This window comes from Theropithecus gelada, chromosome 3 (genome assembly GCF_003255815.1).
Source record: "Theropithecus gelada isolate Dixy chromosome 3, Tgel_1.0, whole genome shotgun sequence".
Taxonomy (NCBI): domain Eukaryota; kingdom Metazoa; phylum Chordata; class Mammalia; order Primates; family Cercopithecidae; genus Theropithecus; species Theropithecus gelada.
The window spans coordinates 79,692,572-79,710,032 of NC_037670.1; the positions used below are offsets into that span (position 1 = coordinate 79,692,572).

Sequence of the window (17,461 nt, forward strand, 5' to 3'; positions counted from 1 at the left end):
CTGAGATCAACCTGCAAGGTAGCAGTCTGACAAGGGGAGGGGCGTCAGCCATTGCTGAGGTTTAAGTAGGCAAACAAGGCGGCCAGGGGAAGCTTGAACTGGGTGGAGCCCACTGCAGCTCAGCAAGGCCTGCTGCCTCTGTAGACTCCACCTCCGGGGGCAGGGCATAGCTGAACAAAAGGCAGCAGAAACTTCTGCAGACTTAAAAGTCCCTGTCTGACAGCTCTAAAGAGAGCAGTGGTTCTCCCAGCATGGTGTTTGGGCTCTGAAAACAGATAGACTGCCTCCTCAAGACTGCTACTCTCCAAGTAGCCTAACTGGGAGACACCTCCCAGGAAGGGCCGACTGACACCTCATACAGGCAGGTGCCCCTCTGGGATGAAGCTTCCAGGGGAAGGATCAGGCAGCAATATTTGGCGTTCTGTGATATTTGCTGTTCTGCAACCTCCGCTGGTGATACCCAGGCAAACAGGATCTGGAGTGGACCTCCAGCATACTCCAACAGATCTGCAGCTGAGGGACCTGACTGTTAGGAGGAAAACTAACAATCAGAAAGGAACAGCATCAACATCAACAACAACAACAAAAAAACCCATCTGTAGGTCACCAACATCAAAGACGAAATGTAGATAAAACCACAAAGATGGGGAGAAACCAGAGCAGAAAAGCTGAAAATTCTAGAAACCAGAGTGCCTCTTCTCCTCCAAAGAATTGCAGCTACTCGCCAGCAATGGAACCAAGCTTGGCAGAGAATGAGTTTGACGAGATGAAAGAAGTAGGTTCAGAAGGTAGGTAATAACAAACTTCTCGGAGGTAAAGGAGGATATTCAAACCCATGGCAAGGAAGCTAAAAACCTTGAAAAAAGATTAGATGAATGGCTAACTAGAATTAACAGTGTAGAAAAGACCTTAAATGACCTCATGGAGCTGAAAACCATGGCACAAGAACTACCTGACGCGTGCACAAGCTTCAATAGCTGATTCAATCAAGTGGAAGAAAAGGTATCAGTGATTGAAGATCAAATTAATGAAATAAAGTGAGAAGATAAGTTTAGATTAAAAGGAGTAAAAAGAAATGAACAAAGTCTCCAAGAGATATGGGACTATGTGAAAAGACCAAATCTATGTCTGACTGGTGCACCTGAAAGTGACAGGGAGAATGGAACCAAGTTGGAAAACACTCTGCAGGATGTTATCCAGTAGAACTTCCCCAACCTAGCAAGGCAGGCCAACATTCAAATTCAGGAAATAGAGAATGCCACAAAGATACTCCTCGAGAAGAGCAACTCCAAGACATATAATTGCCAGATTCACCAAGGTTGAAATGAAGGAAAAAATGTTAAGGGCAGCCAGAGAGAAAGGTCAGGTTACCCACAAAGGGAAGACCATCAGACTAACAGCAGATCTCTCAGCAGAAACTCTACAAGCCAGAAGAGAGTGGGGGCCAATATTCAACATTCTTAAAGAAAAGAATTTTCAACCCAGAATCTCATATCCAGACAAACTAAGCTTCACGAGTAAAGGAGAAATAAAATCCTTTACAGACAAGCAAATGCTGAGCGATTTTGTCACCACCAGGCCTGCCTTAAAAGAGTTCCCGAAGGAACCACTAAACATAGAAAGGAATAACCAGTATCAGCCACTGCAAAAACATGCCAATTTGTAAAGACCATCAATGCTAGGAAGAAACTGCATCAATTATCGAGCAAAATAACCAACTAACATCACGACATGATTAAATTCACACATAACAATATTAACCTTAAATGTAAGTGGCCTAAATGACCCAATTAAAAGACACAGACTGGCAAATTGGCTAAAGCGTCCAGACCTATCAGTGTGCTGTATTCAGGAGACCCATCTCACATGCAGAGACACACATAGGCTCAAAATAAAGGGATGGAGGAAGATCTACCAAACAAATGGAAAGCAAAAAAAAAGCAGGGGTTGCAATCCTAGTCTCTGATAAAACAGACTTTAAATCAACAAAGATCAAAGGAGACAAAGAGGGCCATTACATAATGGTAAAGGGATCAGTTCAACAAGAAGAGCTAACTATGCTAAATATACATGCACACAATACAGGAGCACCCAGATTCATAAAGCAAGTTCTTAGAGACCTACACACAGACTTAGACTCCCAGACCATCATAATGTGAGACTTTAACACCCCACTATCAATATTAGACAGATCAACGAGACAGAAGATTAACAAGGATATCCAGGACTTCAACTCAGCTGTGCACCAAGTGTACCTAATAGACATCTAAAGAACTCTCCACCCCGAATCAACAGAAAATACATTCTTCTCAGCACCACATCACACCTATCCAAAAATTGACCACATAATTGGAAGTAAAACACTCCTCAGCAAATGCAAAAGAACAGAAATCATAACAAACTGTCTCTCAGACCACAATGCAATCCAATTAGAACTCAGGATTAAGAAACTCACTCAAAACTGCACAACTACATGGAAACTGAACAACATGCTCCTGAATGACTACTGGGTACATAACAAAATGAAGGCAGAAATAAAGATGTTCTTTGAAACCAATGAGAACAAAGACACAACATACCAGAATCTCTGGGACACATTTAAAGTAGTGTGTAGAAGGAAATTTATAGCACTAAATGCCCACAAGAGAAAGCAGGAAATTTATAGCACTAAATGCCCACAAGAGAAAGCAGGAAAGATCTAAAATAGACACCCTAACATCACAATTAAAAGAACTAGAGAAGCAAGAGCAAACATATTCAAAAGCTAACAGAAGGCAAGAAATAACTAAGATCAGAGTAGAACTGAAAGAGATAAGAGAGACAAAAAATCCTCCAAAAAATCAAAAGAGCAAATATATTCAAAAGCTAACAGAAGGCAAGAAATAACTAAGATCAGAGTAGAACTGAAAGAGATAGAGACACAAAAAATCCTTCAAAAAAATCAATGAATCCAGGAGCTGGTTTTTTGAAAAGATCAACAAAATTGATAGACCACTAGCAAGACTGATAAAGAAGAAAAGACAGAAGAATCAAATAGATGCAATAAAAAATTATAAGGGGGATATCACCACCAATCCCACAGAAATACAAACTACCATCAGAGAATACTATAAACACCTCTATGCAAATAAACCAGAAAATCTAGAAGAAACTGATAAATTCCTGGACACATACACCCTCCCAAGACTAAACCAGGAAGAAGTTGAATCTCTGACTAGACCAATACAGGTTCTGAAATTGAGACAATAATTAAGAGCCTACCAACCAAAAAACCTCCAGGACCAGACGGATTCATAGCTGAATTCTATAAAAAGAGGAGCTGGTACCATACCTTCTGAAACTATTCCAACCAACAGAAAAAGAAGGAATCCTCCCTAACTCATTTTATGAGGCAAGTATCATCCTGATACCAAAGCCTGGCAGAGACACAAAAACAAAAAAAAACATTTTAGACCAATATCCCTTATGAACATCGACACAAAAATCCTCAATAAAATACCAGCAAACTGAATCCAGCAGCACATCAAAAAGGTCATCCACCACGATCAAGTCGACTTTCATCCCTAGGATGCAAGGCTGGTTCAATATACGCAAATCAATAAACATAAATCCATCATATAAACAGAACCAATGACAAAAACCACGTAATTATCTCAATAGGTGCAGAAAAGCCCTCTACAAAATTCAACAGCCCGTTATGCTAATAATAAACTTATAAACTTCATGCTCAAATAAACTAGGTATTGATGGAACGTGTCTCAAAATAGTAAGAGCTACTTATGAAAAACCCACAGCCAATGTCATACGGAATGGGCAAAAACTGGAAGCATTCCCTTTGAAAACTGGCACAAGACAGGGATGCCCTATTCAACATAGTGTTGGAAGTTCTGGCCAGGGCAATCAGGCAGGAGAAAGAAATAAAGGGTATTCAATTAGGAAAAGAGGAAATAAAATTGTCCCTGTTTACAGCTGACATGATTGTATATTTAGAAAACCCCATCGTCTCAGCCCAAAATCTCCTTAACATGATAAGCAACTTCAGCAAAGTGTCAGGATACAAAGTCAATGTGCAAAAATCACAAGCATTCCTATACACCAATAATAGACAGAGAGCCAAATCATGAGTGAACTCCCATTCACAATTGCTTCAAAGAGAACAAAATACCTAGGAATCCAACTTACAAGGGATGTGAAGGACCTCTTCAAGGAGAACTACAAACCACTGCTCAACGAAATACAAGAAGACACAAACAAATGGAAGAACATTCCATGCTCATGGATAGGAAGAATCAATATAGTCAAAATGGTCACATTGCCCAAGGTAATTTATAGATTCAATGCCATCACCATCAAGCTACCAATGACTTTCTTCACAGAATTGGAAAAAAACACTTTAAAGTTCATATGGAACCAAAAAAAGAACCTGCATTGCCAAGACAATCCTAAGCAAAAAGAACAAACTGGAGGCATCACGCTACCTGACTTCAAACTATACTACAAGGCTACAGTAACCAAAACAGCACGGTACTGGTACCAAAACAGAGATATAGACCAATGGAACAGAACAGAGTCCTCAGATATAACACCACACATCTACAAACATCCAACCTTTGACAAACCTGACAAAAACAAGAAATGGGGTAAGGATTCCCTATTTAATAAACGATGTTGGGAAAACTGGCTAGCCATATGCAGAAAGTTGAAACTGGATCCCTTCCTTACACCTTATACAAAATTAATTCAAGATGGATTAGAGACTTAAATGTTAGACCTAATACCATAAAAACCCTAGAAGAAAACCTAGGCAATACCACTCAGGACATAGGCATGGGCAAGGACTTCACGTCTAAAACATCAAAAGCAATGGCAACAAAAGCCAAAATTGACAAATGAGACCTAATTAAACTAAAGAGCTTCTGCACAGCAAAAGAAACTACCATCAGAGTGAACAGGCAACCTAAAGAATGGGAGAAAATTTTTGCAATCTACCCATCTGACAAAGCACTAATATCCAGAATCTACAAAGAACTTAAACAAATTTACAAGAAAAAAACAACCCCACCAAAAAGTGGGCAAAGAATATGAACAGACACTTCTCAAAAGAAGACATCTATGCAGCCAACAGACACATGAAAAAATGCTCATCATCACTGGTCATCAGAGAAATGCAAATCAAAACCACAATGAGACACCATCTCACACCAGTTAGAATGACGATCATTAAAAAGTCAGGAAGCAACAGATGCTGGAGAGGATGTGAAGAAACAGGAACGGTTTTACACTGTAGTTGGGACTGTAAACTAGTTCAACCATTGTGGAAGATAGTGTGGCAATTCCTCAAGGATCTGGAACCAGTAATACCATTTGACCCAGTGATCCCATTACTGGGTATATACCCAAAGGATTATAAATCATGCTACTATAAAGACACATGTACACATATATTTTCTGCAGCACTATTCACAATAGCAAAGACTTGGAACTAACCCAAATGTCCAACAATAATAGACTGGATCAAGAAAATGTGGCCCATATACACCATGGAATACTACACAGTCATAAAAAAGAATGAGTTCACATCCTTTGCAGGGACATGGATGAAGCTGGAAACCATCATTCTGAGCAAACTATCACAAGGACAGGAAACCAAACACTGCATGTTCTCACTCATAACTGGGAATTGAACAATGAGAACACTTGGACACAGGGCAGGAACATCACATACTGGGGCCTGTCATGGGGTGGGGGCAGGGGGAGGGATAGCATGAGGAGAAATACCTAATGTAAATCACAAGTTAATGGGTGCAGCAAACCAACATGGCACATGTATACCTATATAACAAACCTGCACGTTGTGCACATGTACCCTAGAACTTAAATTTAAAAAAAAAAAAAGGTATTAATTGGTGTGGTGACTGTTCCATATTGCTAAAATAGTTTGCAACCAATGTTTGCTTTGTCAAACCCATATTCCTGGAAAGACAACCAAAATTTCAGGTACATTTCTGCTAGCTGATGAGCCATTTAAACACTTATAGAAAGATTTCATTCAATTGTCATTTTCAATGCATGTTTTCTGGTTGTATAAAAGCTTTCCCATGCAAGAGGGCTGATAACATTAGCTCTATTTGTCAAAGTATATTTTCATCAGGTAAAGAAAGCTCTTCTCAGTCCACTTACTGAGGAAAATCAATCCCTTCAAATTCTAGAACCCAAGATTGAATCTTCTGAGAATACCAGAGAAAGGCTGCCCTTAACATCTACATTGCAGCAAAACTTTGCGACCTTGAAATTTTGAGCTAATAATCTCACAATTCAAAAGGGCCCCTCCACTCTTGGAACTGTACACACATTGGAAATCTTAAAGTAAAGCTAAACAGGAAAGTTTCTCCCCAGAAGAAGATGGCATCCATGATACAGACAGCTTTTTCTCAAGATCACGGATCAAGACTTCTCTGCTATCAGGAGAGTTTTAGCTATTTTTTTCTTGCTTATGCTTCCATGAGCAATAGAAGTGAAAAGAGGGTCTATTGTGTGCATTCACAGGGTATACTTTCATTTGTGAAGGATTTTGCAGCCAGCCTTATACATGGATAATCTTATGCCACAATAGATAAAAGATGAAGGCCTAATGCAGGTGAGAAGGTGAGAAATTTTAATGACATATTTGTTGCCTCATAATCAGTCAGAAACAGGACACTGGTCCACTCCTCTTAACCTACATCATAGGTTAAAGAGAACATTTCCAATAAGTCTTCATTCTTCTAAATAGGCATCATTTGTTAGGTCTCCTTTTCCATGGTTTGAAGTAAATGAGGTAATGATTAGAAATTTATCCCTCATGATAGGCTTTATAGCAGATTCTACCCTAAAGGCTACAATCACATAATGGACTTTATATTCTCTTATGAAAGTTACGCTAAATAATAGAACTGCTCTAGATTACTTACTGGCTAAACAGCAGTATCTGTGCACTTGCCAGCATTTCTTGTTGACCATGGAGAAATGCATCACATTGGGCATTATAGAGATTCAGTTGTAGAGGACTAAGGAAGAGACTGTTTATTTAAAACGAACAGACTCTTTATCTAGCTCATTCTTTGATCTATTTAATTTTAGTTGGTTTGGTTCATGGGGACCCTGGCTAAGAAGCATGCTCCAAACTCTAGGTATTATCCTTCTGATAGTCAAAATAGTAATCTCCTTAGTGTGCTATATTCTCTCAAAAGTTTTAAATGTTTGCATGCAGCCATCTCTAGAGTGCCACATGATCTCTCTTCAACTAGAAGGACAAGAGCTTAAAAAGATGTGTGACCATGAGGGCACTGTAACCTATGAATGACATCCTGAGATCAGAAACCCAAAATTGATGTTAACTGAGAGTAGAATTAAGGCCCTAAGTTTTGGTCACACTTACCTATGTGAGAATCTGACTAAAAGGGGAAATTTTCAAAATCAAATTATGGAAGGCCATTGTTTTGGACTAACCTCATGCACTAGGCCCCAACAGACAAGACCAAGACAAAATGAAGTCACTCACGCTAAATGTGACACAATCAAACTAATATCTCAAGGAAACACATAGCTCCTAGAACAGACCAGGTTTTGTTTTTCTCCTATAAACAGGACATTCCAGCATAAGGAAGTACCCTCTACTCTAACCTTTACAAAAAAAAAAAAAACCTGAATTCCTTGTTCCGACCTTACAAAACCCACTGTTCTGCTATTTCCCAGTGGGTTTTCAGATGAAATAAGAACATTTACGATGGTGATAGTGACATCAATGACTAGTTGTGGTCAATCTCTCAAAATTGAGAGGATGACCAAGAGGTGAAAATTGTTAAATCAAGTTTAGCCTAAAGCTGCCTCCTTACATATTTTAAGTTCAGCCAAAAGGTTTCTCTGTACATAGTGAACTATAACCTAAACGGAGGTATAAATAGACTGTAACCTACTCTTGTGCCAATCACTGAGTTTTCGCCGAAGGAGGCCAATTGTTCAAACTATGTTCAAATAAGGTAAACATCAAGCTGTAACCAAGCTGACCGTTTCTGTACCTCATTCCATTTTCTGTATATCACTTACCCTTTTCTGTCTGTCACTTTCCTTTTTCTGTCTATAAATCATCATCTACCATTTGGCTGCGGTGGAGTCTCTCTGAGCCTACTATGGTTCAAGAGGCTGCCCAATTCACAAATCATTCTTTGCTCAATTAAACTGTTAAATTTCATTTGACTAAGATTTTTCTTTTAACAACATCTACAACCAGATCAATCCCTCTGAATAAGAAAAGCACTTATATACATGCCTGCTAGCCAAAATGCAAGCAGGAATATTAGGAACTCATGTCAATGAACATAGGTGTCAGCAGCCAATATTTAAACAAACTTGGCATGAAATGACATTAGGCTTTGTGTAAAAACTCCAAATGCATTGATACATCTTAAATTTCAGGTAATAGCACTTTAAAACTTAATAATGCAACTATGGAGAAAAACACAATTTTCCTTAGATAACTACCTTGGAATAAAATAAGTATTTGGAAATCTAATATTTCTGACCATTTTCTCCCTAAAAAGGCATCAGTGACATAATATTAAAGTTATTTACATAGGTTTTACCCTGGGATATATGGACTGAATATAGCATATACGATTATAGTCTACATAAAATTATTATAAAGTTTCAATTCGAAAATACATGAATATCCAAACATTTATGCAACAGGCCTTACTTAAACAAGATCTGATTTAAATCAAAAAATTCTCTGGAAAATCAAAGGTCACTTTGACAACAGTTTTCAGTGCAATTTCAGGTAACTGCTGAGCAATCTAAGGACATTAAACGCAAAGCCATTACAGATTAAGTAAAGGTGCACTGCGTTAAATAACCAAGTTAGATTACATAAGCCTGTCAAAAGTAAAGAACCACATCTTTTTTGCCCTCCTCATGGAAACCATTAAAATTCTATAAATATGTCAGATGCTTAGTAAATGCTTCTTGAGAAGTACACATTTTTTTGGAAAATAATATTTAAAACAACATAATCAGTATGGCTTACACTCACACATCTGTAACCATTTATTCAGAAACTGAAGCCCATCAGAAAGAAATCTGAGATGCCATGTGATGCTTTCTCTTCACCAGAGTATGATAAGATAGGCCAACTTCAGGTCAGCAAGACCCTGCTTTTTCTCTATATTAAGCATACATTTGATGACACATAACCCACCAAAAAGAAGTTAGCAAAATAGCCTCTGACTATTAAGGGTTGTTAGGTATGTCCAGGAGACTGACCTTAGAAGGTCTCCTCTGGTTTGCCTCAAAGCTTTTTTAGAAAACAAAAAATATTTGAGAAGGGAGCAGTTGAAAAAAAGGATGTCAAGTTCAGCTCACACGTTTATCTGCTGACACTAGGGGTTTCACTTAAATTAGAAAATATTTGTGCTTCCCCTGTTACAGTAAAAGCTAGGTAGAAGTTCAGTCTGGAACTTCAAGAAACATATTCAAGAGAACAAAAACATTAACTTCCCATGCTTCTCAGTGTAAGCCAAGCCAGGAAAAACATACAAATTGTCAGCTCACAAATATCAAAAGAGGCTGAAGAAATGAGAGACAGAAGGGAAGTGAGGTGGGGCAAAAGAGAATGTAGTTTGGACAACTCTTGGTGCCCAGAGAATACAAAGCTTTTAAATGAACACAAAGAATAAAAGAGCAATAATATCACCATTCCCATAGCAAATAACTTTCTTTTTCAACACTTACTTGAAGGAGGATACCAATGTGCCATAAACAAATTGTCACCTACTATGCGAGTTTCTTTCAGTAGGTTTTCTTGATAAGTACACATTTTATCCCTTGTCTGTGCTCTAAGCCCCAGTGGAACTCCAGAGGCGTCTCTTTCTGGCCCATAGTTGGAGCAAGACCAGGGAAGGCCTAGTGTCTAATCAAATTTCTAGTTTCTAAGATACCCTCCTCTCTGCCCTGCTTAGCACCCCCCATGGAGCCTTCAGAAGGAACTAATTCCCAAAGAAGTATTCTGGCAAACTATAACTGTAGGCAAGTTCTCCTCCATGGCTTGTGTATCCCACTTAGAAAAATAACAGGCTTACGGTCAAAAACAGAGGAACAACTAGACCCATGCAATAAAGTAACCTATATCGTATGATAATACCTTCTCCATTTACTCTGGCATACTAAATAAATGCCCTGTCACTAGGAAAAGCAACATGAAACCATGTCCTTTACCATAAAATCAATGACAGCACACTTTATCAGGCCTCTGACATAAACAGAGTGGGAAACAAAACGACAGTGTAACAGAGAAGAGGATGAAAACAGCACATGGTGAAGAATAAAGAAAGTCACTGTCAGTTGCCTCAGCACTACCCAGAAATTTGTTCATTCATTCATTCAGCAAGTATTTACTGGATGTCTACCACACACCACGCCAGGTTAGCAAGCCTGCCTTAGAAATCTAAAAGATCTTCACCCTGAAAAGAGACTGCCTAAGAATTTCCAACTCAGTGAGTAAATATGCATCATTACTCAAATTGAAAGCAAAATACAAAGAAAGCCCAAATCAAGAGAATAAGTCTGAGAAATCCAAATCCTAGAAGCTAACATTTACAGCAAGCTCCAAAGGAGAGGATCTCTGGTATAAGGAACAGCCTCACAGACACTTAGTTTTCTCATACCCATAAAAAAAATGCCCCCAACACTGACATCCATTAAAATGACTCTCAACTTGAACTAAACTTACCTAATAACTGAAATAAAAATTTTTAAGTTATATCTTACATTTAATAAAGGCCAAAATAAAATATAATGAAAACCAAACCACATACTATAATTTTAATAAAAACCAAACCACATACTATACTTGTACCCACAGAACCATGTCAGAGAATAAAACCTGATGAAGCCTGACTAAGTGAAGACAACCAAAACCAAGAAATTGGAACTGTAAAGAGAAAATACTTGAGGTTCACCAAAGAAAATGTACTTCAAACCACTATGACTTAGCATCTAATCAATTTTGTTATTGTAGAACATTTCTTAAGACTCAAGTGTCCTAAGTACCCAGAATTGGCCTATATTAGTCACAGGCAATCCTGGAAACAATTCTGGAGAGGCAGGTGATTAAGAGGAATCCTCTGCTAGAAAGATATGTATACACAGAAACGGTAGACCATGAAAATGTAATAGTCTAAGTATCTGAAAGAATAAATGAAAAATGGGAAAATGCTAACCAAGACAAGAAAATATTCAACTAAATGTTTTGTGTTCTCTACCAAGTCGGCACTAGGGAATATCTATTCTTATATAACATTAAGCCCAATTTGTAATATAAGTTCTACATTGGTAAAAATGTTTCTTACCTGAGACAGAGTAGACACAAAGTTTTCTAGAATGTAACACAGCCAAATGTAGCATTTCAGTACCTCTGAAAAACAGAGAAAGTTTTTAAAGTTTTGCAATATTAGTTTTAGATATAACCAAAAAGTTGTAAAATAATTTCAAAAACATCTCATAACCACAGCCACTGTGAGTAAACAAAACAATTCATTAGATAACATTCTAAACTGAAAAATAAATATAATGATAAACAACCAATCTGACAACCCAGAGGCTCAAGTACTCTGCCTCAAGGCACTGCCTTCAGATTGAAGCCAACAGAGCTTCCAAAAAAAAGGTCAGATCTCAGGTCCCTCCCTAAGTGCTATTTCTTTCAATAAAGAAATCCAAGTTCTAGTCCTGGCTTTCTGACTAATTCACCTGTGACTTTGGGCAAGTCACTTAAATCTCCCTGAGCCTATTTCTCATGAAAAATAAAAGGTTCAATGAAATGAAATAAAATAATGTGAAATCATCTTGTAAAGGTTAAAACATCACAAAACACCAACCATTGTTAGAAGTAGCATATATATCACTTCCATTTCTGAAATTTTATTAAAAGTATTGAAAATATTTCCATTTGGACTAAATCTCAAATAGAAATAAACTACCAATATCACCACTACGATTCCCAGCCTATCTCAAGTGGTTTCCAGAAACAGTAGCATGGCACAGTCTAGAGATCCTAAATTCAGTTTTCAAGGATCAAGCCAGGGGTTGTTAATGAGTAAAGGGTGTAAATGGCTGTGATTAACTGCAGACTGAGACCAGACTAAAGGAGGTGGCTATTACTTGGTTCTGGGCTTGTGGCCAGAGCCCCACATTTTTCAAGAAAAGCCAGAAAGCAGGGGTTTTATGTGAAATCTCTTGGTTCTTAAATGTTGACAGCTCTTTTAAATTTAAAATACTAAGCAGGTAGCCAGGTGTAGTGGCTCACACCTGTAATCCCAGCACTTTGGGAGGCTGAAAGGGGTGGATCTCCTGAGGTCAGAAGTTCGAGACCAGCCTGGCCAACATGGTGAAACCCCGTCTCTACTAAAAATACAAAAATTAGCCAGGCATGGTGGCAAGTGCCTGTAGTCCCAGCTACTTGGAAGGCTGAGGCAGGAGAATTGCTTGAACCTGGGAGGCGGAGGTTGCAGTAAGCTGAGATCGCGCCATTGCACTCCAGTCTGGGTGACGAGAGTGAAACTCCATCTCGAAATACAATACAATACAATACAATACAATACAATACAATACAATACAATACAATACAATACAGAGCAGGCTCACATGTACAAGCAGGCCTCCAGTGTGCAACCCCTGATACAGACTCTGTTCTAAATTGCAAGGACTATAATCGAAGTCTGCAGACCTAAATGGGGGTTCTGACTCTGCACCTTACTGTACGTATGATCATTTAAACTTTCAGAGTGTTAGTATCTTATTTACAAATAAGAATCTTATTAGATAACATCTGTAAAACATTGTCACAATTAATATATAGTCATAATTTGCTCTACTAGTAGAAAATGCAAATATACATGACTATCACATAATCAGTATCACCTTTGGAAATTTTGTATATGTGCCCTGGACATTCAAAATGAGTTTTCCACCATGCTCAGGAAAAGAGCATGATGTCACAGAAAGGCCTAGTATACTATCTACTTATTAACGTTAACCTCCTCCCCTTCCAATGTGATCACATAGATGAGGGCTAGACTTAAAGACTACTATACAGAAAGTTTATTGGCTGTGTTTCAGTTTTTTTAATGGTAAGTTAAAAACGGTTTTCAGAGGGACGAATGCTTTTGTCTCCTTACTTTGTAAATCCATCACATCTAATATGTCCCAGGTACATGATAGGCACCTAATCATCATCTGCTTTTAGATGAAGTAGACATTTACCAACCACATCAGTCACAAAGCATAAAAGTCTCATCTCATATCCTAGCCTAAAGCATCTAAGCTACAGCTTCCCAACAGAATAAAACATATCTCACTAGAAGAGGGTGAGTGGTTGTTTGGTTTTCAAGCAGGAGTTAGGGCCCTGACTAAATGGCCCCTGGGGCCAATAAATTATGATAAACAAATGCAGAATGCCAAAACCCAGAGCTTAGGGCACTGCCCAGATTTAAAAAGGCAAAAGGGAGCTCAAAAAGAGGAGGCAAATCAACTCTGGCTACTTGATAAGTGTTCATCATACTTTTAAATGATTAAGAAATACAAGCTTAATTATAAGACAGTTTGTGTATAAAAATAAGAGGATCAGCAATATAATCAGTAAATAAAAAGCAGACATATTACCCAAAGTTCAAACTAATAAATGTTTTTCTAAAATCAATTAGATTTAAGAATAAAGTACTTTGAAACAAAGCTCTTGTAGGGGGAAGATTTACTTCGTAGGTTGAACTGACTTCTTTCAAGAAACGATAGGGCCTCTCTACCCCAAATAAGTATTCATTTTAAAACCTCAACGCTATGAACCAAAAAGTAATGGTTATCTGCTACTTCATCTAATTATAAATGGACACTTATATAACTTTAAATAAGTAGATACTTCTTATTTCTTTATTTGGTTATTTTCAAAAGCTTATCTCTTTGTCTTTAAGCTTCTGATAATGTCAGGCATCTTAAGTCTATTACTATTAAAAGGCCCTAAATTATTATATCTTAAATGTATAGCTTCCACATAAAAAGCATGCCATACATGAGAAACACCTAGGTGACAATATCCAGAAAATATATTTAATTCATGGATGGTCTTCTTTGAAAAATGCACAAAAGTGACCCAGCAAAGGATTGACATACTCCAAGTAAAATACCAGAATTAGTGGGCTTACTTACGAAACAAACTTTCCTACTTCCACTTGAAGTACTGGATCTCGTAGATCCACTTCTAGAAGCAAATCTTCAGCTTGAGCTCCATCTCCTGTTTTTGCAGGATGGGGGCTAAAGATCCTTAGGTATCCCATAAAGCTACCCACAATTATTTTATCTGTAGAGAGTTTTTTTTTTTTAAAAAAAAAAAAAAAAAGAGGAAGAAACAAACATTAGCAAATCTCTTAAGAAATAAGCTTTCTAATGTGTAAAAGATAAATCTAAAAATTAAAAGAATTCAGTCTTGCTTTATATACAAAGGCCACTCTGTCAAAGAAGGTATAATTAAAGTGTACTTATTTTAATAACACACAAGCTTTCATAAATAGCTTTACATCCCTACAGTCAAATGTACTAACATACTGCATTTTTTCCTAAACCTTTATTTGGTATCGAAGTCATAATTTAACTCAATCAAAGCAAGCTCCTTTATCAAAGGACTAGTACAATGTTGTAAACTGATTCCATAATAGAGGCCAACTCTATAACTGGTTATGGCTGTTGAAAACACTGTATTAAAAAGGATTCTGAGTTGTCACTAGATAGAGTGCCTTGATTAGCAACGCCTCATCTTAAGTACAAGAAGGGGAAATGATAGAATGGGTGTTATAAGTTAAATTGTGTCCCCCCAAAAAAAGGTATGTTAAAGTCATAACCCCAGGTACCTCTGAATGTGACCTGATTTGGAAACAGAGTCTTTGCACATGTAATCAAGTTAAAATGAGGTCACAGTTAATTAGGTGTGTGATTGAACTCAATTAATGTCCTTTAAGAGGACAGAACAGAGACAAAGAGGGAATGCCATGCAAAGCTGGGTGCAGTGGCATGCCTCTTTAGTCCCAGCTACTTGGGAGGCTGAGGTGGAAGGATTGCTTGAGCCAAGGAGTTCAAAGCTGCAGTGAGCTATAATCGTGCCACTGTACTCTAGCCTGGGCGAAAGAACAAGACCTTGTCACTGGAAAAAAAAAAAAAAAAACGCTGGGTGCAACGGCTTACGCCTGTAATCCTAGCACTTTGGGAGGCCGAGGCAGGCTGATCACCTGAGGTCAGGAGTTCGAGACCAGTCTGGCCAACACGTTGAAACCCTGTCTCTACTAAAAATACAAAAATTATCTGGGTGTGGTGGCGCACCTGTAATCCCAGCTACCCAGGAGGCTGAGGCAGGAGAATCGCTAGAATCCGGGAGGTGGAGGCTGCAGTGAGCCGAGATAGTGCCACTGTACTCCAGCCTGGGTGACAGAGCGAGACTCCATCTCAAGAAAAAAAAAATCCTCATAATAACCCTATGAGAGAGGTATAATCTTGGGAACTTCAATACCGGAGACTTACAAGGTCTCTAGAGTCATGCCCATTCCTGTCCCCACTAAAGACTTGTTCAGTTCAACTCTGCCTGCATTTGGGAAAGCTATCTTACATTCACTTCAGTACCTTCTGTACTTAAATTTATCAGTTTCCTGCCACTTGTGGCCAAAAATAAAGATAACTGATACAGAAATGAGCACTAAAAAATAAACTGCAGGCATGAAAACATGCAAGCATATTTGGAATTGGTTCTTTTTTTTTTTTTTTTCCTTTGAGATAGGGTCTCACTCTGTTGCCCAGGCTTGAGTACTGTGATGCAATCACAGCTCATTGCAGCCTCAACCTCCCAAGCTCAATTGATCCTCCCACCTCAGCCTCCTGAGTAGCTGGGAATACAGGCATGTGCCACCATGCCCAGCTAATTTTTGTACTTTTTGTAGGGATGTGGTTTCGACATGTTATCCAGGCTGGTCTCAAACTTCTGGACTCAAGCCATCTACCTGCATTGGCCTCCAAAGTATGGGAATTGGTTCTTGACCTGAAATGGGGTACAAAACGGTAAGATTCCTTGTGGGGATAAGAGTGACTTTATTTTAAATGCTAATCTGCCATGTGACTCCTGACTAAACTCGAGTCAAAGAACTCCTCCAAGATCTCTAGTTGATGTATTACTCTTTATGCAGAAACACCTATTCATTAAGTTTTGCCTTTCCTCCAAAACAGCACTTGATATTGCTGTATATATCATAGGCTGTGACACTCATAGCCACCTACACATTCTTTCCAGAGCATGTATACTTTTATTCCCCAAGATACAAGCCCTAGGTCTGGGAGTTGTGGTGTGGAGAGCTACCTGTCTTGCAACTGCCCAGGACATTTCTGCCCATAAGTTCACCTAATAAATCACCGTATACTGACAAACTGGATTTGTCTGCCTCAATCTTTGGTTCTCAGCTCCTTCAGTATTTGGGGGCCACTTTAAATAAATGCCCTTTCACAGAACACTCTCATTCATGTTCTAGGTGGGGTTAAGCAGCACTGCACATTGTAACAGAACAATTAATCAAGTTATCATCTCTAGTCATCTGAGAGTCATCTGTGCCCACTGCAGGTGAAACTCTAGTAGACTGGAAAGCTGCTGCCATAGGCCAACTGAACAAGGAGGAACACCAAACCACAAGTAAGATAGCTTTATCGAAGGGCACTAGATAATTTAAAATAAAAGAATGATAGGTTTAAATCTCAAAATTGTCATCTAAGGGTAAAGAATAAACTCAGGGTCTTTGGTACTCTGCAGAAACATTTCTCACCACTTACGACTCAGTGGGGCTTAACCACTGAGAAGCTAATTCAGAGACTGATTCTTTAAGTTTTAAATTACAATAACAAATGACTTGACAAATCTCTCCAGCCTTCTTAAGTAAAAGTAAAGGCACTGATCAGGAAGAATGGAATTATACTGTTATAATGGAGTCCAGAAGGGTTGGGGAAGACTTAAACCTTTAAACCTTCCTAAAATATTCCCCACTAAGCTTCCCATGTATCCTGTCTGCCCTAAATCCCCACTTTTACTCACTAAACAACCAAGACTCATGGATAGGTCAATATAGCCCTATCTTCAGGGATAAGAGGAGGTCAGGATGGCCAAGTCCACAAGGTAACAAGCTAACCCACTGAAACAAAATGTATATGTATGATTATTAAAATACTTTGCAGGACTATTATAGTAACCAGATCTCAGATAAGTCTGACTCTCACAGATTTCAAGCTACAATTAAATATGGGACTCCCCAGGAATTAATGAACATGCACGCATTAAATGAAAAGCCATTAGTCTCATTTGCTTTCTACTCCAATTCTAGTAATAAACTTTCCCTCTAGGCCACAGGTTGGCATA

The 17,461-nt window shown here is 38.4% G+C and overlaps 1 protein-coding gene across 18 annotated transcripts in view; it reads right to left on the reverse strand.

Moving 5' to 3' along the window:
• Positions 1-17,461, reverse strand: part of BBS9 (Bardet-Biedl syndrome 9) — a 783,674-nt gene that overhangs the window by 739,596 nt on the left and 26,617 nt on the right. For 12 of the 18 annotated variants that reach the window (XR_003118601.1, XM_025379701.1, XM_025379706.1 and 9 more), the window contains 2 exons: positions 14,230-14,380; positions 11,382-11,446 (listed from right to left, as the gene is read on the reverse strand). The exons of 2 other annotated variants lie outside the window; for them this stretch is intronic. Coding sequence is in view for 13 of the 16 variants with exons in the window: in XM_025379701.1 (XP_025235486.1) it covers positions 11,382-11,446; positions 14,230-14,380 (216 nt within the window). In the remaining 3 variants the exon portion in view is untranslated. Of the gene's footprint in view, positions 1-11,381; positions 11,447-14,225; positions 14,381-17,461 lie in introns of all 18 variants that reach the window. 4 more of the 18 variants (XM_025379715.1, XM_025379712.1, XM_025379713.1 and 1 more) reach the window with 2 other exon arrangements.